This window comes from Lithobates pipiens, unplaced genomic scaffold (genome assembly GCF_037356315.1).
Source record: "Lithobates pipiens isolate NorthernLeopardFrog02 unplaced genomic scaffold, aLitPip1_a1.2 Scaffold_13, whole genome shotgun sequence".
Lineage (NCBI taxonomy): Eukaryota > Metazoa > Chordata > Amphibia > Anura > Ranidae > Lithobates > Lithobates pipiens.
In genome coordinates, this window is record NW_027507718.1 from 333,750,428 (window position 1) to 333,776,036 (window position 25,609).

The 25,609-nt window shown below is 41.9% G+C and overlaps 1 protein-coding gene across 5 annotated transcripts in view; it reads right to left on the minus strand.

Annotated features, from left to right (window-relative positions):
• The window catches only part of TTC29 (tetratricopeptide repeat domain 29), a 449,656-nt gene that overhangs the window by 214,877 nt on the left and 209,170 nt on the right, over positions 1-25,609 (minus strand). For all 5 annotated transcript variants that reach the window (XM_077476999.1, XM_077476996.1, XM_077476995.1 and 2 more), the window contains exon 7: positions 17,920-18,005. In XM_077476999.1, the coding sequence (XP_077333125.1) occupies positions 17,920-18,005 (86 nt within the window). The remainder of the gene's footprint in view (positions 1-17,919; positions 18,006-25,609) is intronic.

The following is a 25,609-nucleotide window of genomic DNA, read 5'->3' on the forward strand; positions in this document are numbered from 1 at the left end:
CAGGAGAAGGGGCAGTACTCTGAGTTTTACTGGAAGCAGAGAGGAGGGGCAGTGCTCCTTAGCAGGGATGTGATGGACTGCTTGATGTTAGCTCCACCCACTGAGCCTCAGGAGAGGAGGAAACGAGACAGAGCCTTAGAAAGAAACATGGTGTGCCAAGGGAGAGGGAGAGCAGAGATAAGCTGTGCAGGGGCGGGCTGTTTACCTGTACTGTAAGACAGAGGTTCACTTACTACTGACCTCTTAACTTTTTGTCACTATTGACCCCTGAACTCTGTGGTAAGTGATAAAGATGTCAGTAATAATGACTCAGAGATCAGTAGTAATTGAGGTATAGTTCTGGGGTCGGAATAAGTGACACAGAATTCAGAGGTCAGTAGTAAGCAATGCAGAGTTCAGAGGTCAGTAGTAAGTGATGCAGAGTTCAGAGGTCAGTAGTAAGTGATGTATATGTCAGGGGTCAGCAGAAAGTGATGCAGAATTCAGGGCTCTGTAGTTAGTGACACAGAGTTCAGAGGTCAGTAGTAAGTCACACAGAGCTCAGGGGCCAGTAGTAAGTGAAACAGGGGTTTTTCAGTAGTAAGTGATGCAGAGTTTAGGGGCCAGCAGTAAGTGACACCGAGATTCCGTAGTAAGTGGTGCAATATTCAGGGATCAGTAGTAAGCAAAGGTAGAGTTCAGGAGTCAGTGGTAAGTAACATAGCGTTCAGGGGTCAGTAATAAGTGACACAGAGTTCAAGGGTCTGTAGTAAGTGAGGCAGAGTTCAGAGGTCAGTACTAAGTGATGCAGTGTTTAAGGGGCAGCATTAAGTGATGCAGAGTTCAGCCATCAGTAGAAAGAGATGCAGATTTCAGGGGTCAGTAGTAAGTGACGTAAACTTTAGAGGTCAGTAGTACATGACACTGAGTTTAGGGGTCAGTAGTAATTGACAGGTTAGTTGTGAGTAACTTTAAGTAACTTTGAGTTGAGAGGTGATGTAAAGTTCAGAGGTCAGTAGTAAGTGATGTAGAGCTCAGCGTTTAGTAGTAAGTGATGCAGAATTCAGAGGTCAGTAGTGAGATACAGTTCAGGGGACAGTACAAAGTGATGCAGAGCTCAGGGGTCAGTAGTAAGTGATGTAAAGTGCAGGGGTCAGTAGTGAAATAAAGTTTAGGGGACAGTAGTAAGTGATACAGAGTTCAGAGGTCAGTAGTAAGTGATGCAGAGTTCAGGGGTCAGTAGTGAGATACAGCTCAGGGGAAATTAGAAAGTGATGCAGAGCTCAGGGGTCAGTAGTAAGTAATACAGAGTTCAGAGGTCAGTTGTAAGTGATGAAAAGCTCAGGGGTCAGTAGTAAGTGATGCAGAGCTCAGGGGAAATTAGAAAGTAATGTAGAGCTCAGGGGTCAGTAGTAAGTGATGCAGAGTTCAGAGGTCAGTAGTAAGTGATGCAGAGTTCAGGGGTCAGTGGTGAGATACAGTTCAGGGGTCAGTAGAAAGTGATGCAGAGCTCAGCGGTCAGTAGTAAGTGATGTAGAGTTCAGGGGTCAGTAGTAATTGACTTGGAGTTCAGGGGTCAGTAGTGATTTACAGTTCAGGGGTCAGTAGAAAGTGATGCAGAGCTCAGTGGTCAGTAGTAAGTGATGTAGAGTTTAGCGGTCAGTAGTGAGATACAGTTCAGGGGACAGAAGAAAGTGATGCAGAGCTCAGGGATCAGTAGTAAGTGATGTAGAGTTTAGGGGTCAGTAGTGAGATACAGTTTAGGGGATAGTAGAAAGTGATGCAGAGCTCAGAGTTCAGTAGTAAGTGACGTAGAGTTTAGGGGTCAGTAGTAAGTGACGTAGAGTTCAGGGGTCAGTAGTGAGATATAGTTCAAGGGACAGTAGAGAGTGATGCAGAGCTCAGGGGTCAGTAGTAGGTGATGTAGAGTTTAGGGGTCAGTAGTGAGATACAGTTCAGGGGACAGTAGAAAGTGATGCAGAGCTCAGAGGTCAGTAGTAAGTGACATAGAGTTTAGGGGTCAGTAGTGAGATACAGATCAGCGGACAGTAGAGAGTGATGCAGAGCTCAGGGGTCAGTAGTAAGTAAGCCACTTACTGCTGAGATCTGAATTGGTGCCCTGACATCTAATGTTGGGTCCTGCCCCCTCCAATGTACCTCCACAGATACTGTGCTGTACATTCCCTATTCAACATTGCCTCATTCTATATTATTTATGTCAACGTAGACGCTAGTCAAACCACTTTAAACCACACCTAACATTCAGTGAAAGGAGAAACATGCCCACTTTTCACCATGCCACATTTTCTTATTTGCAGGCAAGGGAGCACAACTTATAATCTTGCACACAGGCCCACTGCTTTCAGAAAATGAGCCCTTATTGTGGGCATAATGGGCATAACAGGGCACCTGGCTGGTAGATTTAGTAAAGCTGCTCTGTTCCAAAAACCTGATAAAAGACCAAGTTAAAACATAAACAAATAAAAATATAATTGGATTAGGTGGGTAAGGCCACATCAAAGTCAAACTAGAGTTCTGATTTCTCTCTTTTAGCATTGCTATTCTATATAATATTATATATATATATATATATATATATATATATATATATATATATATATATATATATATATATTGCAGACAATAAATAGTATGCTAGTATCCAATTCCAAATAATATTTGATTAGATACAGTTGCACAAGCCAAACATGGTCAACACTGAACTTATAAAATACAGCACATGATACTGGTACAATGCACAACTATAACAGGCACTGCTTTACTTTCTCTATTTTAGCCCATATATTTCATATTGGATTCATTTAATCATAAAGCCCTACCTCAGCAAGTCATCTTGCAAGAAGTTATTAAACTCTTCTGCACTACAGCTCTCTCTTCAAGCTTAAGTAGTTTTCTGTCAATCAAATCAAAGGCCTCATCTCTAGCTCTCCTCTCCTGAAGATCTAACTGTGGGATTAACTACTTTTAAGCAAAAATTATAAAAAAAAAAAAAAAAAAAGGCACACTCCAATATGCATAGGTGTGAGTAAAGATAGCCTGATATGACAAGATTTCCAAAGCCATGTGTCACTGTTATTTGTACATTATTATACATAAATTATATAGCGTTTGCACAGCGCTTTACAACATACTTTTAGAATAAGGCTTGGAAATTGTGTCCTGTGAAATTTAGATTTGCCCATATGTATGATAAAGTAGATGTAAACCTGTATGACTATAATCATATTATCATTTTGTAAATGATTTATTTAGCAAATATAGGAAACATCAATAAATTCCACTAAAGGGATTTAACTGTGCGTTCATTGAAACTAGGTTTAGATTTCCTTTAACTGTATTTAACTGTATTAAACCCATAACCAAAAATGTACACACAGTATCTCACAAAAGTGAGTACACCCCTCACATTTTTGTAAATATTTTATTATGTCTTTTCATGTGACAATACTGAAGAAATTACACTTTGCTACAATGTAAAGTAGTGAGTGTACAGCTTGTATAACAGTGTAAATTTGCTGTCCCCTCAAAATAACTCAACACACAGCCATTAATCTCTAAACCACTAGCAACAAAAGTGAGTACACCCCTAAGTGAAAATGTCCAATTTTACAATTTGCGTTGTGGTGGTATGTGCCGAAAAAAGTATTGCATGCAGTACATTTTTTCAGGGCAGTGGGCTGCGGTGGAAACCATTGCATTCCAACACAACTGTGTGAATAGAACTTAAAATTTCAAATAGAAAAGTATCAGCCCTTAAAGTGTTACTCAACCCAGGACTCTGCATTCACTATATCTGGTTTCCCACAGTAGACAGAATATGGAAATGCAATTATTTCAATAAATATAAACTGCTAAATACCTTTTCTCATCAGCAGTATATAACAGTCTTGTGACTTCTATCAGTGTCTGGTTAATGCTTGTAGAGGGGTTTTCATTCTACTCTGCTTGTTCTATGAAGCTTTATGAGCCCTGACCCTTTGTCGGGACAGAGCTTATTGGCCCTGTGCTGATCACATGTACCCTTGCAGAAAAAAAAATATATATTCTAGCAATAGACACCAAACTGAGCATGTGCAGAGTAACTCCAAAGGCTCTGTCTCATCAGGCGATGGACTAGTTACAGTGGAAGAAGGGGAAGATCAGAGAAGACAGGATCAAACAGCCTTTTTACACAATGCCCAGGATTAAACCCTTAGGTTTCACGGTGAGTATAACGAGGATGCTTTACTGCATTTACAGATTGATTTTACTATTGTGGGTTTGGTAACACTTTAAAGTGTAATGGAAAGCTGTAATCTAGCTTTTTTATTATACAACTAGTCCCACTGTCACAGTCCCCTAGGGCCTTCAGGAAAAAGTTGCTGAATTGTTATCACAATTAATATATGGTTTAGGAACAACTGTTCTCTGTCCAGGCGTGGTCTTGAATACCCAGATGTTCTAAAAGTTTAAGCTGTTGATCCAGTCTAGTTTAGTCAATTTAATAATCAGAGTTCCATGAATATCAGGTAAAATGCTATACCTTTATTTATATGAAATCATAATAGGTAGATAAATATATGTCAGACAATTATCACTACACTTAATTTAAGTTAAAAAGCATGTGTGTCAGAATGTGGACATTAAAGTTTTTACATATTTTTTAACAGTAAAAGAGTAGTAAAACAGAAGTAGACAGGAGCAGAAAAAAAACAATAAAAGAGCTTTTAAGCAGACCATCCCTGAAATCTGTAGCTGTAATGAGATGAAGTTATATCTCAAAACCACAGCAAAGACTTAAAGGCATAGTTTACCTTTACCAAAGTACCAACTGTGCAGATAAGGGACATCTGTAGATAAAAACAAGCTGCGCAGCTCTGACCAAAGTTACATAACGCCCTTTCTATAGGTGCAGGCCATTTACATACCTCATAAAACCTGACTAGAAAATTTTTAGGACTTTGCTAAGGATGTTGCTAAGAGAAGCTTAGTGTTGCTGCTCACCTTCATCATCCCTGGAGGGAGCTCTTTCTTTTAGTCAAACATCCCAACACCTACTTTATCTCTCCTCACACAGTAGCTTTGAGCTCAGCCTTTGAGAGCTCACCCTTGTGATGGTGAAGGTGAGCTGTAACACTACATTTCTCTTAGTAATGTCCTAGAAGTATGCCAGTCAGGCTTAATGAGGTACGTATGTGGCCTATACCAAAAGCAAGGGCATTATTAAACTTTGGTGAAAGCTAAACAGTTTGCCAGTCAGGCTTCATGAAGTACGTATATGGCCTACACCAAAAGCATGGGCATTATTCAACACCTAGGTGGATGCAGCATTGATCCGATGCTGCATCTGTCCCCCACCGTCTCTGCAGTGAGAACTGAGTAATCAAACACAGCTGATCTCTCAGTTCTCCTCCTCCTCTCTGAGCAGTGAGCCATGACTGTCAGTCAGCAGCTCTCTGCTCTCCCCTCCAATGCTCACTGGAGTGCTGCGCTGTGGAGGGGGCGGGAAAAGCTGGCTCAGGCTCTCAACAGATCATTGAGAGGCTGAGCCAGGTGTTGGTCCAGGTATCTGAGTGAATCCTGACCACTGAAGAAGTCCCCGCCTTGGACGTAATGTGTATGGGGGTGGAGCCTTGGGCGTTACACCATCCTGGAGCCATCTTGCTACAAAGACGAATGCTAACATATGTGTTTAATATATGCATTTAAGTTAGCACTGATGGCAGTGCTTCACTCTGTAGGTGTAATACTTCCCTTTCCTTCCCATATACATCTGGTACTCCTGAGTGTCTGATGACCTGTTTATTGCATTGTGAGGAGAAAGGAGTGAGGACTTGCCAAGCATCTGTCAGAACCATTATCCCTGAGGGGAACACAGCTTGCTTTGACCTTTCTGGTAATGCAAGGGCCATGTCCTTGAGGTGAGCGGCCAACTTATGTGGTGGTGGAAACCCAGAGAACTTTCACCTGGATAACAGTAGCACAGTGGTGATCACAATATTTATTGATTGAACTTTACAGTGTGATTTTACACAATTTTGGAATGCAAATGTATTTTTGTTGCACACTGTATAATTTGAGTATACTGGAATATTCACATTTTTTGTAGTATAGTTTTTTAGTATATGGTAGATTTGGTTGCGCTACACTGCTTTTATAATAATTTATGTCATTATTGAGTGTTGTGAAATCACTTATGGTAATTGTTATTAGCTGGCAACATTACTTTAAATATTTAGATTATTTTGAGCACAGATCACATATTTATCACTATGGTTGCACTAATTGATTTTGTATCACAGGGATCTCACCCATATGGTCGGAATAATTCTCAAGCTTGGACCAGCTGAGTGACTTCAGCTTTAGCCTGCTGTCGGCTGAAAATGGGTTAGAAAAGTGACCCGGGTCACAGGAGTCACACAACAATATCCAGTAAGAACATCAAGTAGATAAGCATATCCCATATGCAACTGGGGTGCCAGAACAATTTAGGAAATTTTTCAAGTGTGTTCCCTGTGTTTTCCAAAATTAGCAACATACTTAAGGGAGAAGCTTCCATAGCTGAAAAATGTAATACTAAAGTAGCAAAGAGGTACGTGAAGTTTGAAGCAGTGAAGCCTGCACATACTTATATGCAAGATCTACCGCTATCTTCTATCTAGTTCTATAATAGCTATATATTTGCAGCGGTTCAACAGAAACTGGCCAACATTCAGCCGGTGTGTGTGCCAGCTGGTCAGACAGAAGCCAGCCGTTGGGCCAGCTTCTGTCGAAGGGTCATGGCCGAAAACAGTCTGCCGACCGGCTTCTGGTCAGCACTCTTAGCCAGCGGCTGAGACCACTAATCGGAGTGTTCTGGCGGGGGGACGTTCCCCTCTCAGAACACAATAGCACAGCAGCAAAGATTGCTGTACTAACATCGAATTGTTAGTACAGGGGATCTGACTTGAGCTACGAGTGTGTTCTAGGCTTAAGGCACTGGTGTCTCTAACTGCTAGTGTCAGGAGATATTGTGTTATTTCAATTGATAATGTCATTACTGTGCTGGTCACTGCGCTCCTGGGGCTTGCTGGAGGGAAAGCTGCACCTGAGGATTGGCAGTGCAAGCATCACTGTATTTTATTCATTCAGTGGATCTGTTTCTTTCACTTGTGTGGGTGGTAAAAAAATGTAAGGGTCAGCAAGTTCATTTGTGTTTAATTTACTAAAACGAAATATGTTTACTTAGGTCAACACAGAAACATTTTCAGACATTTTAATAAATGGTCCATTATTAGCTACATATACACTAATATATACTAAACATCACATACACCAGGGGTCTCAAACTAGTGGCCCTCCAGATGTTGCAGAACTACAAGTCCCATGAGGCGTTGCAAGACCGAAAGTTACAAGCATGACTCCCACAGGTAGAGGCATGATGGGACTTGGAGTTCCTTAACAGCTGGATGGCCGCCAGTTTGAGACCCCTCACGTACACACGTAACCGGTTCCCGACTAGCGCACGCCGATGTACGTTGGCAGAATGGCACGGGCAGGCATATTGGCATACAGTTACGTCCAACCTTCAATGCCGCCTCGCCTGCCGGTCGGGGCCCCCATGAGTCCGGTCGGGGGTCCTGCGGACTCGATCGCCGTGGGCATACCCGCGATCATCTCACAGGACGGCTGAATGGAGGAAATGCCGTGTAAACAGCATTTCTCCATTCTGCCTAGCAACTAGTGACGCTGATCTCTGCTCTATGTGATTGGAGCAGAGATCAGTGTTCACTAAATGAAAGCCCAACCCCCCCACAGTTAGTAACACACCCCTAGGAACACTTAACCCCTACACTGGCACTGCTGGGACAGTTAAAGGGCAAAAAATGATAAACCTATTACAGGACAATTTTATGGTCCAGTTTATTGAGGCCCCAACTAGGAATGAAGCTCTGTTGGACCTGGTAATCTCAAACCATGCAGAGCTTATTACTAATGTCCAGATAAAGGAACACCTGGGTAGCAGTGATCATAACATGATTTCCTTTGATGTTAGCGCTAAACAAGAAATACATACGGGTAAGATAAAAACACTTAACTTCAAGAGAGCTAATTTTCCAAGGATGAGGGCTACTCTCCAGGACTTAGACTGGGAGAGAATATTCGCTTCAATGGGCACAGAACAGAAATGGGAATTCTTCAAAAAGACTGTTGGGGACCTCACTGCAAAGTATATTCCCATGGGCAATAAGTTTAAAAGGCTAAAAACAAAACCTATGTGGCTCACGGCCAAAGTTAAAAAAGCTATAAACTGTAAGAGAAGAGCTTTTAAAAAATATAAAAATGAAGGATCACTAGTGTCATTTAAATGTTACAAAGAAATTAACAGTATATGTAAAAAGGAAATCAAGGATGCAAAAATTCAAAACGAACGACAGATTGCAAAAGATAGTAGGACAAACCCCAAAAAATTCTTCAAATATATTAATAGTAAAAAGGTCAAGTCTGAGCATGTAGGCCCTTTACAAAACAATCTAGAGTTGGTGACTGGGGACAAAGAGAAGGCTAATTTATTAAACACTTTCTTCAGCTCTGTGTACACAAAAGAGCATGGGGGAGCTCATGTCCATAATGGGGGTGGTAGTGACACAGCCCCAAATGATCCACAATGGCTCAAAAGGGATATGGTCCAGAAATACTTAGACAGAATAAAGGTGGATAAAGCACCTGGACCTGATGGCATCCACCCACGGATCCTAAAAGAATTGAGCTCTGTAATTTCAGAGCCATTGTATCTAATTTTTAGGGACTCATTAATGACGGGAATAGTCCCACTGGATTGGCGCAGGGCGAACGTGGTGCCTATATTTAAAAAGGGATCAAAGTCTTTACCAAGTAACTATAGACCTGTTAGCTTAACTTCTATAGCTGGGAAGATACTGGAGCGTTTAATAAAAGACCACATCGACGAGTTCTTGCTGAACAATAACACTTTAAGCAACAGACAGCATGGATTCATGAAAGACAGAAGTTGTCAGACAAATCTGATTTCTTTTTATGAGGAGGTAAGTAAAACCTTGGACAGAGGGGTGGCGGTGGACGTGGTATACTTGGATTTTGCAAAAGCATTCGATACAGTTCCGCACACACGGCTCATGTGTAAGGTAAAGTCTACAGGTTTGGAAATATCAGTTTGTAAATGGATAGAAAATTGGCTAGAAGACAGAATTCAAAGAGTCGTGGTTAATGACTCTTACTCTGAATGGTCTAAGGTTATCAGTGGTGTACCCCAAGGTTCAGTGTTGGGACCCTTACTTTTTAACATCTTTATAAATGATATTGGGTCTGGCATCAAAAGTAATATTTCTGTCTTTGCAGATGACACCAAGATATGCAGTGGAATAACGTCTTTACAGGATGTCTCCAATTTACAAGCCGACCTCAATACACTGTCTAATTGGGCGACTATGTGGCAGATGAGGTTTAATGTTGATAAATGTAAAGTTATGCACTTGGGGCCTAAGAATATGCATGCATCATACATGCTAGGGGGAGTACAACTGGGGGAATCCATAGTGGAGAAGGATCTGGGGGTTTTGGTAGACCATAAGCTCAATAACAACATGCAATGCCAAGCTGCTGTTTGCAAAGCGAGCAAAGTCCTTTCTTGTATTAAGAGAGGTATGGACTCCAGAGAAAGAGATATAATTTTGCCCCTGTTCAAATCATTAGTAAGACCTCACCTGGAATATGCCGTTCAGTTTTGGGCACCAGTTCTCAAAAAGGATATCGGGGAACTGGAGAAAGTGCAGAGAAGGGCAACCAAACTGATAAGAGGCATGGAGGAACTCAGCTATGAGGAGAGATTAGAGGAACTAAATTTATTCACTCTTGAGAAGAGGAGATTAAGGGGGGATATGATTAACATGTTCAAATATATTAGGGGTCCATATAGTGAACTTGGTGTTGAGTTGTTCTCTGTACGGTCAACCCAGAGGACACGGGGGCACTCTTTACGTCTAGAGGAAAAGAGATTTCAGCTTCAAGTACGGAAAGGTTTCTTCACAGTTAGAGCAGTGAAAATGTGGAATAGACTCCCACCAGAGGTGGTTCTGGCCAGTTCAGTAGATTGCTTTAACCACTTTCAGACCGGACCATTTTGCTGGTAAATGACCAGAGGTCTTTTTACACTTTGGCACTGCGCTGCTTTAACTGGTAATTGCGCGGTCATGCAATGTTGTACCCAAACAAAATTTGCGTCCTTTTCTTCCCACAAATAGAGCTTTCTTTTGATGGTATTTGATTGCCTCTGCGATTTTTATTTTTTGCGATATAAACGTAAAAAGACCGCAAATTTTGAAAAAAAATGATATTTTCTACTTTTTGTTATTAGAAAAATCCAATAAACTCAATTTTAGTCATACATTTAGGCCAAAATGTATTCAGCCACATGTCTTTGGTAAAAAAAAAGTCAATAATTGTATATTTATTGGTTTGCGCAAAAGTTGTCACATCTACAAACTAAGGTACGTTTTCTGGAATTTACGCAGCTTTTAGTTTACGACTGCCTATCTCATTTCTTGAGGTGCTAAAATGACAGGGCAGTACAAAACCCCCCCAAATGACCCCATTTTGGAAAGTAGACCCCCTAAGGAAATTGATAAGAGGCATGTTGAGCCCATTGAATATTTTATTTTTTTGCCTCAAGCGATTGAATAATGACAAAAAAAAAATTTTTTTTTTTTTTTTACACAAAGTTGTCACTAAATGATATATTGCTCACACATGCTATGGGCGTATGTGAAATGACACCCCAAAATAAATTCTGCTGCTTCTCCTGAGTACGGGGATACCACATATGTGGGACTTTTTGGGAGCCTAGCCGCGTACAGGGCCCCGAAAACCAAGCACCGCCTTCAGGCTTTCTAAGGGCGTCAATTTTTGATTTCACGCCTCACTACCTATTACAGTTTTGAAGGCCATAAAATGCCAAGATGGCACAAAACCCCCACAAATGACCCCATTTTAGAAAGTAGACACCCCAAGCTATTTGCTGAGAGGCATGTTGAGTCCATGGAATATTTTATATTTTGCCACAAGTTGCGGGAAAATTACAAACTTTTTTTTTTTTTTTTTTTTTTTCACAAAGTTGTCACTAAATGATATATTGCTCATGCATGCCATGGGCATATGTGAAATGACACCCCAAAATAAATTCTGCTGCTTCTCCTGAGTACGGGGATACCACATATGTGGGACTTTTTGGGAGCCTAGCCGCGTACGGGGCCCCGAAAACCAAGCACCGCCTTCAGGCTTTCTAAGGGCGTAATTTTTTGAGTTCACTTCTCACTACCTATTACAGTTTTGAAGGCCATAAAATGCCAAGATGGCACAAAACCCCCACAAATGACCCCATTTTAGAAAGTAGACACCCCAAGCTATTTGCTGAGAGGCATGTTGAGTCCATGGAATATTTTATATTTTGCCACAAGTTGCGGGAAAATTACAAACTTTTTTTTTTTTCACAAAGTTGTCACTAAATGATATATTGCTCACGCATGCCATGGGCATATGTGAAATGACACCCCAAAATAAATTCTGCTGCTTCTCCTGAGTACGGGGATACCACATATGTGGGACTTTTTGGGAGCCTAGCCGCGTACGGGGCCCCAAAAACCAAGCACCGCCTTCAGGCTTTCTAAGGGCGTTACAGTTTTGAAGGCCATAAAATGCCAAGATGGCACAAACCCCCCCCCCCCCCAAATGACCCCATTTTAGAAAGTAGACACCCCTAAATTTAGGGGTACACTAGTGAGACTAGGTAATAAATGGCGGGTGCCCTGAAACTATAAAAAAATAACTAACCAACCAGCGTCACCTGTAACAGTTATATGGTGATCACTGGTGAAAGGGTTAACTAGGGGGCAATCAGGGGGCTTTATGCGGTAGTATATGGGGGTCCCTGGCGCTATAAAAAGCTGCGGCGAACCTAAATACCTACCTGCCTAACTAGCGTCACCTGTGACACTAATACAGCGATCAGAAAAACGATCGCTTATTAGGCTGGGTTCACACTGGAGCGATGCGGGAACGCCACGAATGCGCGGCGGGTTCCCGCATCGCATGCCTCCCGGCGGCAGTTCACACTGCCCTATGCGAACTGCTGGGAGTGTCAGTGAAATGTTAATGACACCCCCAGATCAGTTCGCATATCGCAGTGCGATCTGCAAACTTGGATCGCATGGTGTGAACACCCATGCGATCCGATTCTGCTGCGGACCAAAAAAAGGGTCCCGTGCGAGTTTGCGGCGGGTGCGACACGAATTCAGCCATACTATCTGTATAGCTGAACTCGAATCGCACAGAGATCGGATGTGATTTGCACTGCAGTGCGGTGCGAATCACATCCGTTCTCATAAACCGCTGCAATGTGAACCCAGCCTTAGTGACACTGGCGACGGGGGGTGATCACGGGGTTAAACCTTTATTGGGGGGGTTAGGGGGGTACCTTAGAACTAAAGGGGGCTAACCCTAACTGCCCTAACAGTTATTAGTCACAAATGACACCTGCCGGGTGATCAGGGGGTTAAACCTTTATTAGGTAATAAATGGCGGGTGCCCTGAAACTATAAAAAAATAACTAACCAACCAGCGTCACCTGTAACAGTTATATGGTGATCACTGGTGAAAGGGTTAACTAGGGGGCAATCAGGGGGCTTTATGCGGTAGTATATGGGGGTCCCTAGCGCTATAAAAAGCTGCGGCGAACCTAAATACCTACCTGCCTAACTAGCGTCACCTGTGACACTAATACGGCGATCAGAAAAATGATCGCTTATTAGGCTGGGTTCACACTGGAGCGATGCGGAAACGCCGCGAATCCGCGGCGGGTTCCCGCATCGCATGCCTCCCGGCGGCAGTTCACACTGCCCTATGCGAACTGCTGGGAGTGTCAGTGAAATGTTACTGACACCCCCAGATCAGTTCGCATATCGCAGTGCGATCTGCAAACTCGGATCGCATGGTGTGAACACCCATGCGATCCGATTCTGCTGCGGGCCAAAAAAAGGGTCCCGTGCGAATTTGCGGCGGGTGCGGCGGGTGTGGCGGGTGCGGCGGGTGCGGCGAATGGCTGAACTCGAATCGCACAGAGATCGGATGTGATTTGCACTGCAGTGCGGTGCGAATCACATTCGTTCTCATAAACCGCTGCAATGTGAACCCAGCCTTAGTGACACTGGCGACGGGGGGTGATCACGGGGTTAAACCTTTATTGGGGGGGTTAGGGGGGTACATTAGAACTAAAGGGGGCTAACCCTAACTGCCCTAACAGTTATTACAGTCACAAATGACACCAATGCAAAAAAAAAAAAAAAAAAAAAAAAATGACATTGGTGTCACTGTGACTGGGGGGCAGGGGTAATTGGGGGGGTGATCGGGGGGTAAAGGGGGGGTGTGAGTGTGCCTGGCATGTTCTACTGTGTGTGGGATGTGTTGGTGCAACTCACTGATCCGCTCTCCTCCGTGTCGGAACGAAAAATACCGACACGGAGGAGAGAATACATCACTTCCTCTCCTGTGTTTACATTACAGGAGAGGAAGTGATGTCACCGGGGATTTCCATTCGTCGGGAGCGATCGCGAGGGGGTGGCCATGAATGAATGGCCGTCCCCTCGTCCGGGATCGCTCCCGAACGAAAACCGACCGCCGCAGGCACCGGGCGGGGGCCCGATCGGGCCCCCGACCCGCGGGAGGCAAAGGACGTACATGTATGTGCTTATGCCTGCCCGTGCCATTCTGATGACGTACATCGGCGTGCGGCGGTCGGCAAGTGGTTAAGAAAGGCTTGGATACTTTCCTGATGGTACATAATATAACTAGGTACTAACATAGGTAAAGTTGATCCAGGGAAAATCCGATCGCCTATTGGGGGATCAGGAAGGAATTTTTTTCCCCTGCTGTAGTAAATTGGAGCATGCTCTGCTGGGGTTTTTTTTCGCCTTCCTCTGGATCAATTGTGGGCATAAAATTGGGTATCTGGATTGTACGATTATTTTTTATTTTATTTATTTGTTTTTAAGGTTGAACTGGATGGACTTGTGTCTTTTTTCAACCTGGCTAACTATGTAACTATGTAACTATGTAACTATGTAACTGCCACCCACTGGTTAACCCCTTCACTGCCAGTGTCATTTACACAGGAATCACTGCATTTATATAGCAGTGATTACTGTAGAAATGACAATGGTCCCAAAAATGTGTCAAAAATGTCCGATGTGTCTGCCACAATGTCGCAGTCACAATAAAAATCGCTGATCGCCGCCATTACTAGTAAAAAAAAAGAATAATAAATTATTAATAAAAATGCCATAAAACTATCCCTATTTTGTAAACGCTGTAATTTTTGCGCAAACCAATCAATAATCGCTTATTGCGATTTTTTTTACCAAAAATATGTAGAAGAATACGTATCGGCCTAAACTGAAGGAAAAAAATTTTTTTTATATATTTTTGGGGATATTTATTATAACAAAAACTAAAAAATAATGCGTTTTTTTCAAAATTGTCGCTCTATTTTTGTTTATAGCGCAAATAATAAAAACTGCAGAGGTGATCAAATACCACCAAAAGAAAGCCCTATTTATGGGAAAAAAAGGACGTCAATTTTGTTTGGGAGCCACGTCGCACGACCACGCAATTGTCAGTTAAAGTGAAGCAGTGCCGAATCGCAAAAAGTGGTCTGGTCTTTGACCAGCAAAATGGTCCGGTCTGTAAGTGGTTAATTCTAGCTCAAATTAGGCTCTTTGACAGGTCCTCCCTAAATGTTCTCACAGGTATTTTAACAACAACCACAAACTAAAAACCTGCACGACTCAGTCAGCAGAAACTATGACTATTTTTTGGCAATTTTATGGTGCCTTTCATACACTGCATTATATCCTTAATTTTATACATCAAATGAAGAAATATAGATTTAAAAGGTAAACACAAAAGCCTGCCAACTAAACACATTTTTCTTTATCTCTTTCATAAATATTTCTTTTAAAGCTGTTCATAAGAGATAGTCCATTCAAAGTGCTAAGATGTGCGTTATTTATGGAGTAATTCATTACTTGTAGTGGGAAAAGGTATCTGGTCAGGTCTGTAAAGGTCAGGAAATATCAAACAGCAGGCAAAGAAGAGATAATGATAAGTAGCAGCTCTTGCTAATAAGATTTTCTGCGTACTAAAATACATCTCCCACACAAATCTGTTGTAACTTGCAGATTTGAAAAAAGAAAAGAAAACTACTTCTGCTGACAGTTTTGCTATTTGTTTACATGGAACAATATTAGCCCCACTTGGGTGCAATTTGAGCAACTCAAAGGTTTAGGGAGAGTTTAGTCAAGTCTAAATTAAATCAGGTAGCATCTGTTTTTTGTCCGAATTCAAACCAGATATTTAGATCAGTGTAAATTGACTTTTGATATTCTAGTCCACAATTTCATCTTTAATACCTTTTAGCAGTGCTTTAGCAGTGCTGGGTTAAGGTCATCCAGCTCCCAGGGCAAAGAAGCCAAACTGCGCCCCCCCCCCCCCCCCCCACATTATGTGCAAGCTACCCTCAGAAGTCACCCGCATGTCAAAATTCCTTGTATCAGAATGGGTTCGCTGGCACCCCCATACATGCAGTAACCCACTGCGCCTGTCCTCCTGCCCACCCCTTGTGCCAGCCATGCCTTATAGATGCCCAAAAATCATGCAGCCAGAAAGAAATCAAGCCCATAGACATCCTTTCTCATAAAGAGTGCTGCACTATCAGCCTTAATCTGAATTTATGATGCAAATTAGGTGATGGTATACCTCCAAGAACATTGATGTGAAAGAATCAATTACTTACTTGGTCTAACACAGTGGTTCTTAACCTTAGAGAGACCAGGGCCAGGTAAATTCTTCAAGTAGCTTCCATGCTCCAACATGGTAGCAATTGATAAGAATAAAACTGCTGCCCCCTGTGACTCCCTGCTCTGGCACATGCCCCATTGACACTGTAAGTGATATGAGCCAGGGCACTCGGGAGAGGACATTGGTAAAAGTAAAAGTTCTGGTGATGGTCTGTATATGCCTAAATTCATATTGCTAATGCTATTATGGAGGTGCACAGGTTGCAGTTAATCAGGTACTCAGTGCTACTTCTATAAATTGTGGGGACACAATAGTTAATTAATGCACTCAAGTAAGTAAAAATCTAGAATGGACAGTAGCCTCCACTGGCATCCATGCCTCCTAGGCCGTGGCATATGTATGTAACCTCTTGAAAAAAACTAGCTCATATGAAACCAGACAGTGAAAGAAAGATGGTGAACTGGTTCAAATGAAACATCCAAATTTTTGTGCAATTCTAAAAAAGTTATTATTACAATGGTATTACTGCAAATATTAAAGTGGTTGTAAAGTCACATTACTGATTTTCTCTAGCTTATAAAGACATAAACTACAGTGTTTGCGTTTTTTGAAAATGCTTCCCCTCTGCCCTTTTTCCCCGATCTAAGGAGAGCAGCGGAAAGATCTGAGATTCCCCTCTGATGTCAGCTAGCTAGCAGAGGGGGATCATGTGACTGCACAGCAGTGGTGTGAGAAAAGGTATTTAAGCATTATCATTTTCAAAAAACAAACACTGTAGTTTATGTCTTTATAAACAAGAGAGGATACAAGTTTTTGTTTTACAAATTGCAGGGAATAGCGGCAAGAGGGGAGATGGGTTCTCACTGACTAGGATATGACAGGCAGGACTCAGAACACACAGCAGGATGACAGAGGCACGTAAACTGACCATGGTATCATGGATCAGTAGCCATGATTACCTTGGTAAGCACACACAGGGGGACACAGGAAAAGGCAGGATCAACCAGGTATTTTACGGCACAGAATGGGAGAAATCACACTACAGAAGCACTATGGTATTTACAATGGTTTAAAGAAACAGGATCTTTTTTTTTTTTTTTTTTAGGGTTACAACAATTTAAAGCTTTGGGACAGTATAATATAAGTCACTTAAACTGTATATAAAGCCATTTGATAGTGCGGTGAGTTCCAAACCTAGCTGCAAACCTCATTATCTGGCTGTAATTTTATGGAGTGCATTTTTAGATCATGGAGAGATATGTTTTACGAGGTTTACATTAGAAAGGTGTCACTCAAAATTCAACTAAGATTAGATGACCACTTTTGAGGCACCATAAGGAGTTAATTCACAGCAGACAAAACAAACAAAAAAAAAGCCATAGGTTAAAATTAAAGTCATCTTCCCACCTAACATAACATAACATAGATAATACGTATTTGTGGAATGATTAGATGTTAGATGTTGCTAGATGTTCCCTGACATTTTAGAAGTATTATACTATACTGTAATTTCTATAGGTTACAAAAAATGGTGTGAAAAGCAAACATCTAGTAAGAGGCAGTTCTATATACAAAAACCACTTGTTCATATGAAACATCAGAGTGTTATGGTTTACTTGTTCATACTTACAGGGGCACCCAAAGCTGCTTAAAATTCCACTCCTTACGGCACTAAATAAATGAAGGAATCTGCCTGCACAACACATCAAACCATGAAAAATATGGACTACAGAAGAAAAACCATGCCATTTGTCAACCATAAACTTGAAATAAGGCTATGAAGGGCATAGGATGACTAAAGATTTGATAAATATCACCCAGCCAATATCAGCTTCTGATGTGGCATAGAAGAAAATACCTAAGGAACAATTCCACACTGTAGAGAATCCAGACTGTTCTAAAGGAAAAAGTAGGTACTAGATAAGTGTGTTTAATGTTCACTAAATATTCACTAAATTTTTATAAGAACAGGGTTAGGGCCACTTCCTAGTCAACTTGATCCCCTTACAAGACTGTAGCTATGTTTTTTTCCTACATGCATGGAGGAAACATAAGGCATTTACACATAACACTTACTTTCATAGCGGTCTGTGGATTTCCAGATGAAATATGTGCCATCCCCAGTTTATAAGCTACTCCTCCTTCCATTTTTTTATCATGAGCTGAAAGAAGAGATAGCATGACAGTTAGCTAGAAATATAAAAAATATTGATTTTCAAATTGTACATACTTACATAGTTACATATAGTTACATAGTTAGTCAGGTTGAAGAGTTATGAGTAAGGGTCCTTTCACACGGGGCGGATCAGTTCTGATCCGCCCCGTGGATATCCGTTTGCTCAGCGGGGATCACTCCGTCGATCCCCGGTGAGCAGGGAGATGACAGGTCCGTCTCTGCACACTGCGCAGGGACAGACCTGTCACAGCACCGCTCTCCCCTATGGGAGATCGGATGGCGACGGACCGCAGTGCCCGTCGTCACCCGATCCGATCCGCAGATGGCTGGAAAAATAGCTTTTTCCTCCGTTACACTTTTTCGGATCGGAGCGGGTCGGATGTCAGCGGACATGTCACCGCTGACATCCGACGCTCCATAGAGCTCTATGGAGCACCCGTTCAGGTCCGCCTGAAAAACTGACAGGCGGGCCTGAACGGGACGTCAGTGTGAAAGGGGCCTAAGAGTTATGAGTAATTATGTGTCAGTAAACATTATCCCTGAAGTATGGATATAGTCCCGCCATGCCTCCATCATTTTAGGCTGGCTGATCATAACCATATACAACTTCTTCTGCTGCTGCTACTTTTTTCCACTTCCCCAAGTCCTTTAGTGGACTGCATCAACCAGCTAGCTCCATTTAAAATACTCTAATACACCTATTATGATTTATTATGGCACATTAAGAAACTGAATAACTGCTATTTTAATTGGAGAAGAAGTGTCACTGTATGTTTCTTTTGTTCTGATTGGCAGGGGATATCCAGAGGGAATGTGCATTTAGGTCTTGGGCAGGCTCAGTGGTGGCATGATTATATTTAATTCTTACTATGCCCCCAACAGAAATCAACTGGAATTGTTCTACTACTTAAACACTTAAGTACGGTACTTCTGTATGTTCCTCTGTCCAAACCCAATATACCGTGGGATAAACTACTCTCCCAAGCTGACTTGAAATTTTGAGATATATACACCCTACAGACAGGGATTACATTTATTACTTCACTGTCCACAAATCATATTCTTGCAATGACTTTCTTAAATAACATTGGTTAACAAATGATGTTGGGTGTTGTCTGATCATTCTTTAGTCATACAGCTCACAGAACAATTATGGGAATACCAAACACTTAGGGGTATATTTATAAACAAAAATCTGTGCAAATGCTGTCTCGAATAATCACTGTAATATTTTTATTTGCTATGATCAGCACCAATCTAGTGGCCCTAATTGTGTATTTTCCTGAAATACCTCAATCAGTAAAATACTGCATAATGGGCACTAGTTGGAACTGACAATCAGAGGAAATTAGCACCATTATGGTGATTATTTGTGATGCCAGTTTTTTTTTTTATAAACAGACCCCATTACTCCATTCTAAGCAGTATTCATTTTATGAAATAGACTATAGCAGTAATGTAATATTTACTTAAATGGAAATTCTGTATTATGTTTTTTAACCTGTCAATAGAAAGGCAGCTTACAATGCTGTTAACATATTTCATGTCCTTATATCTCAAGTTCATAAAACATGTAATGAACATATTCCCTCAATGAACAAAAGCTACAAAATATAAACATACACAGTACAAAAGAAAATCTAAAAGCTTTATGAAATCTGAACAAATTTAAGTCTTTGATTTCCACTGCAAACACTTTTTTTTTTGTAAAGTCTGGTAAACTTGAATCCATATTAGTGTGGTGACAAAATCTTTCCGTCCTACCGTCCCAACTTAGATTTTACAATGACATAATTTTTCCAAAATCTCAAGAATTTTTTTTTGAAGTGGTTTCATGCTATTCAATTCTTTCTTCTCCAAATGTATGCCTTGCACCATTTTTCACACAATAGCTTTCTGTTTATTGATCAGAACCAAAAGCACCTAAAAGCTGAATCAAAATACTACCAGAATTAAAGACCCTTTGGCTTTTCATTCAAATAGGCATGGTGGGTCTGAGAAAAAGACTGGGCTCATAGCTCTTGACCTTAACAAAGCCTTTGACACCTTATCCTGGGATTATTTATTTTATGTACCTCAGAGATTCAGCTTTGGTTAAAAAAATGCCTTACATCCTAAAAAGCAATTTACTCTTTCCCCTAGAGCCAAATTCACTGTTAAAAGGCTTCCAGTCCAAGGACATTTGTAGGCGCACCAGACAAGGTGCCCTCTCCCCTATGCTTTTATCTTAGCTTTAGAGCCTCTAGCTAAAATTTTAGGGCAAGACACCACCAATAGGACATTAAATGTGTCACAATTAAATATCAATGTTCACTGTTTGCCAATATCTTAGTGACTGTCAGAACACAATTTACTGCTTTTCCAAATGAATTTTCATGAGAATTTCCAAATCACTGAACTCCAACTCAGTGATATCACATTATTTTGGCTTCACAAAAACTACACATTACATCATTTTTGGAAATGAGTTAGTCCACGCTGAAAATAGTCATCAGATTTCCAAGATAGTAGATGTAACTGTAGTGGATAAGATGAGCGTATGGTCTCAAATGGAATATTCTTGCCTATTATACTTTATTGCATTTATTGCATTACTTTATTGCATTTTAACATCCATTTTCCATGTTGAGACTTCCAAAGTCCAAAAACATTATTCCTGCATGACTAAGGTGATTAAAGCAGCAGAATTAATAGGAACACTATACCATTTAGTGGAGATCAAGGGGTAATGAAACCATTCCACAAAACAGTCTTTCAAATCAAAATTTGCCACAAAGCAAACACAACTTTCTTCAGCAAAAATTAAAAAAAAATAGACTTTTCTTCAGCGCAAACAAAACAGCAACAAAGTTCCACAGACAGTTTTGCACAATGCAGTGCTATTCAGGTAGTCTCCCACCATTTCAGATACGGTCCTTCTGCTTTCAGGAGCTCTAGAGCCTTCCTTTACTTTGACAATATTATTCCAACACTGTCTGTGAACTCAAATGTCCTTAATAGGAAGAGCTAAAGGGGAAGGAACTGTCTCCCCAAATTAACCTGCATTAGCCCAGATCCAGGTTGCCTTCTTACATATCTGCAACCTTTTCCTGGCCAGGGGTCTGGACACCCCTGCAAAATGACAATAGATCTAGAGAGGACATCTGCCTTGTGGTGTATTCTCCACAGTCTAAGCACTACTGTACACTTAAAATTATGAAGGGCAAGAAACCAACTGGTGATCTGTGATTTATTGCCTTTATTTTGTACCATCCAGGAAAGAGGGGCATCATCTGACACTAGACCAAAGGGTCAACTTGACATGTAGTACCGGAGTTTCTCCAATGCTGACTTTATTGTGAGACACCTACTTTCAACAATAGAATAGTTCTTTTAGCCAGAGTGAGTTTCAGGCTCAAGCACGCAACAGGGTGCTCTTCTCTCCAAAATATCTGGGACAAGATTGAACCCAGACCAAGTTTTGAGACATTCATTTGCACCAGGAACTCTTTTTGAAAGTCCGGGCCTATAATTTAAAGGATACATTCACGTTTAGAAACAATACAAGAAAATAGTAAATGCAAATCTTTTGCAGGTAAAAAAAATGTGCATTTACAATTTTTTGTAGGAGCCTGACTGCAATGCAGGGCTTCTGCAGGGTGTCCGTTTAAGTTGTCTGCTCGTTATCTTGTACAGGCAAGTGGCTAAACATTGACAGGAAAAATCAATAAACTACCTAGAGCGCTCAACATCACCCTGGTAGTTTATTGAGAACTACAAGCCCTCAGCCACAAAGGATGTCGGTACTTGCCTGAATGCGTGGCCGTGTCACAGCAGGTGCTATGAGAAGATCTGCCATCCCAGGGAGAGAGGGATTGGGAGCTGCTGCAAGATTAGGCACATGTTATATGTTACACCCTAAAAACCAGTGGAATATATAACATGTTCCTAAAGGTAAACTTATCTCTTGGCAAAATGTATCTTCTGCCCCGCGATTCCAGTGTATGACAGTAAAAGTTTTTCCCTTTGTGAGACTTGTGATGGGGCGGCCAAGCTGGAAAAATTTTGTATAAAATATGACAATACTGAGAAAGTAGCATACTTGTTTTTTGTGTGAGGGCAAGGCTATTTTTGGATGGCTTTAGCTACAGTTAAATGATGTCTTTACCCACCACCTACCCAAAATAGCGGGCCTCTTCCAGTCCTATTGTGCTTTTCTCTGTGTACGCCATGAACTGGCTAAAGATGATAATGCCATCTATGTAAACCAATGAAAATTATTTATAGGGTCTTAAGAGTTTGTCCATGAATCTTTAACCACTTTCAGACCGGACCATTTTGCTGGTAAATGACCAGAGGTCTTTTTACACTTTGGCACTGCGCTGCTTTAACTGGTAATTGCGCGGTCATGCAATGTTGTACCCAAACAAAATTTGCGTCCTTTTCTTCCCACAAATAGAGCTTTCTTTTGATGGTATTTGATTGCCTCTGCGATTTTTATTTTTTGCGATATAAACGTAAAAAGACCGCAAATTTTGAAAAAAAATGATATTTTCTACTTTTTGTTATTAGAAAAATCCAATAAACTCAATTTTAGTCATACATTTAGGACAAAATGTATTCAGCCACATGTCTTTGGTAAAAAAAAAGTCAATAATTGTATATTTATTGGTTTGCGCAAAAGTTGTCACATCTACAAACTAAGGTACGTTTTCTGGAATTTACGCAGCTTTTAGTTTACGACTGCCTATCTCATTTCTTGAGGTGCTAAAATGACAGGGCAGTACAAAACCCCCCCAAATGACCCCATTTTGGAAAGTAGACCCCCTAAGGAAATTGATAAGAGGCATGTTGAGCCCATTGAATATTTTATTTTTTTGCCTCAAGCGATTGAATAATGACAAAAAAAAATTTTTTTTTTTTTTTTACACAAAGTTGTCACTAAATGATATATTGCTCACACATGCTATGGGCGTATGTGAAATGACACCCCAAAATAAATTCTGCTGCTTCTCCTGAGTACGGGGATACCACATATGTGGGACTTTTTGGGAGCCTAGCCGCGTACAGGGCCCCGAAAACCAAGCACCGCCTTCAGGCTTTCTAAGGGCGTCAATTTTTGATTTCACGCCTCACTACCTATTACAGTTTTGAAGGCCATAAAATGCCAAGATGGCACAAAACCCCCACAAATGACCCCATTTTAGAAAGTAGACACCCCAAGCTATTTGCTGAGAGGCATGTTGAGTCCATGGAATATTTTATATTTTGCCACAAGTTGCGGGAAAATTACAAACTTTTTTTTTTTTTTTTTTTTTTTCACAAAGTTGTCACTAAATGATATATTGCTCATGCATGCCATGGGCATATGTGAAATGACACCCCAAAATAAATTCTGCTGCTTCTCCTGAGTACGGGGATACCACATATGTGGGACTTTTTGGGAGCCTAGCCGCGTACGGGGCCCCGAAAACCAAGCACCGCCTTCAGGCTTTCTAAGGGCGTAATTTTTTGAGTTCACTTCTCACTACCTATTACAGTTTTGAAGGCCATAAAATGCCAAGATGGCACAAAACCCCCACAAATGACCCCATTTTAGAAAGTAGACACCCCAAGCTATTTGCTGAGAGGCATGTTGAGTCCATGGAATATTTTATATTTTGCCACAAGTTGCGGGAAAATTACAAACTTTTTTTTTTTTTCACAAAGTTGTCACTAAATGATATATTGCTCACGCATGCCATGGGCATATGTGAAATGACACCCCAAAATAAATTCTGCTGCTTCTCCTGAGTACGGGGATACCACATATGTGGGACTTTTTGGGAGCCTAGCCGCGTACGGGGCCCCAAAAACCAAGCACCGCCTTCAGGCTTTCTAAGGGCGTTACAGTTTTGAAGGCCATAAAATGCCAAGATGGCACAAACCCCCCCCCCCCAAATGACCCCATTTTAGAAAGTAGACACCCCTAAATTTAGGGGTACACTAGTGAGACTAGGTAATAAATGGCGGGTGCCCTGAAACTATAAAAAAATAACTAACCAACCAGCGTCACCTGTAACAGTTATATGGTGATCACTGGTGAAAGGGTTAACTAGGGGGCAATCAGGGGGCTTTATGCGGTAGTATATGGGGGTCCCTGGCGCTATAAAAAGCTGCGGCGAACCTAAATACCTACCTGCCTAACTAGCGTCACCTGTGACACTAATACAGCGATCAGAAAAACGATCGCTTATTAGGCTGGGTTCACACTGGAGCGATGCGGGAACGCCACGAATGCGCGGCGGGTTCCCGCATCGCATGCCTCCCGGCGGCAGTTCACACTGCCCTATGCGAACTGCTGGGAGTGTCAGTGAAATGTTAATGACACCCCCAGATCAGTTCGCATATCGCAGTGCGATCTGCAAACTTGGATCGCATGGTGTGAACACCCATGCGATCCGATTCTGCTGCGGACCAAAAAAGGGTCCCGTGCGAGTTTGCGGCGGGTGCGACACGAATTCAGCCATACTATCTGTATAGCTGAACTCGAATCGCACAGAGATCGGATGTGATTTGCACTGCAGTGCGGTGCGAATCACATCCGTTCTCATAAACCGCTGCAATGTGAACCCAGCCTTAGTGACACTGGCGACGGGGGGTGATCACGGGGTTAAACCTTTATTGGGGGGGTTAGGGGGGTACCTTAGAACTAAAGGGGGCTAACCCTAACTGCCCTAACAGTTATTAGTCACAAATGACACCTGCCGGGTGATCAGGGGGTTAAACCTTTATTAGGTAATAAATGGCGGGTGCCCTGAAACTATAAAAAAATAACTAACCAACCAGCGTCACCTGTAACAGTTATATGGTGATCACTGGTGAAAGGGTTAACTAGGGGGCAATCAGGGGGCTTTATGCGGTAGTATATGGGGGTCCCTAGCGCTATAAAAAGCTGCGGCGAACCTAAATACCTACCTGCCTAACTAGCGTCACCTGTGACACTAATACGGCGATCAGAAAAATGATCGCTTATTAGGCTGGGTTCACACTGGAGCGATGCGGAAACGCCGCGAATCCGCGGCGGGTTCCCGCATCGCATGCCTCCCGGCGGCAGTTCACACTGCCCTATGCGAACTGCTGGGAGTGTCAGTGAAATGTTACTGACACCCCCAGATCAGTTCGCATATCGCAGTGCGATCTGCAAACTCGGATCGCATGGTGTGAACACCCATGCGATCCGATTCTGCTGCGGGCCAAAAAAAGGGTCCCGTGCGAATTTGCGGCGGGTGCGGCGGGTGTGGCGGGTGCGGCGGGTGCGGCGAATGGCTGAACTCGAATCGCACAGAGATCGGATGTGATTTGCACTGCAGTGCGGTGCGAATCACATTCGTTCTCATAAACCGCTGCAATGTGAACCCAGCCTTAGTGACACTGGCGACGGGGGGTGATCACGGGGTTAAACCTTTATTGGGGGGGTTAGGGGGGTACATTAGAACTAAAGGGGGCTAACCCTAACTGCCCTAACAGTTATTACAGTCACAAATGACACCAATGCAAAAAAAAAAAAAAAAAAAAAAAAAAATGACATTGGTGTCACTGTGACTGGGGGGCAGGGGTAATTGGGGGGGT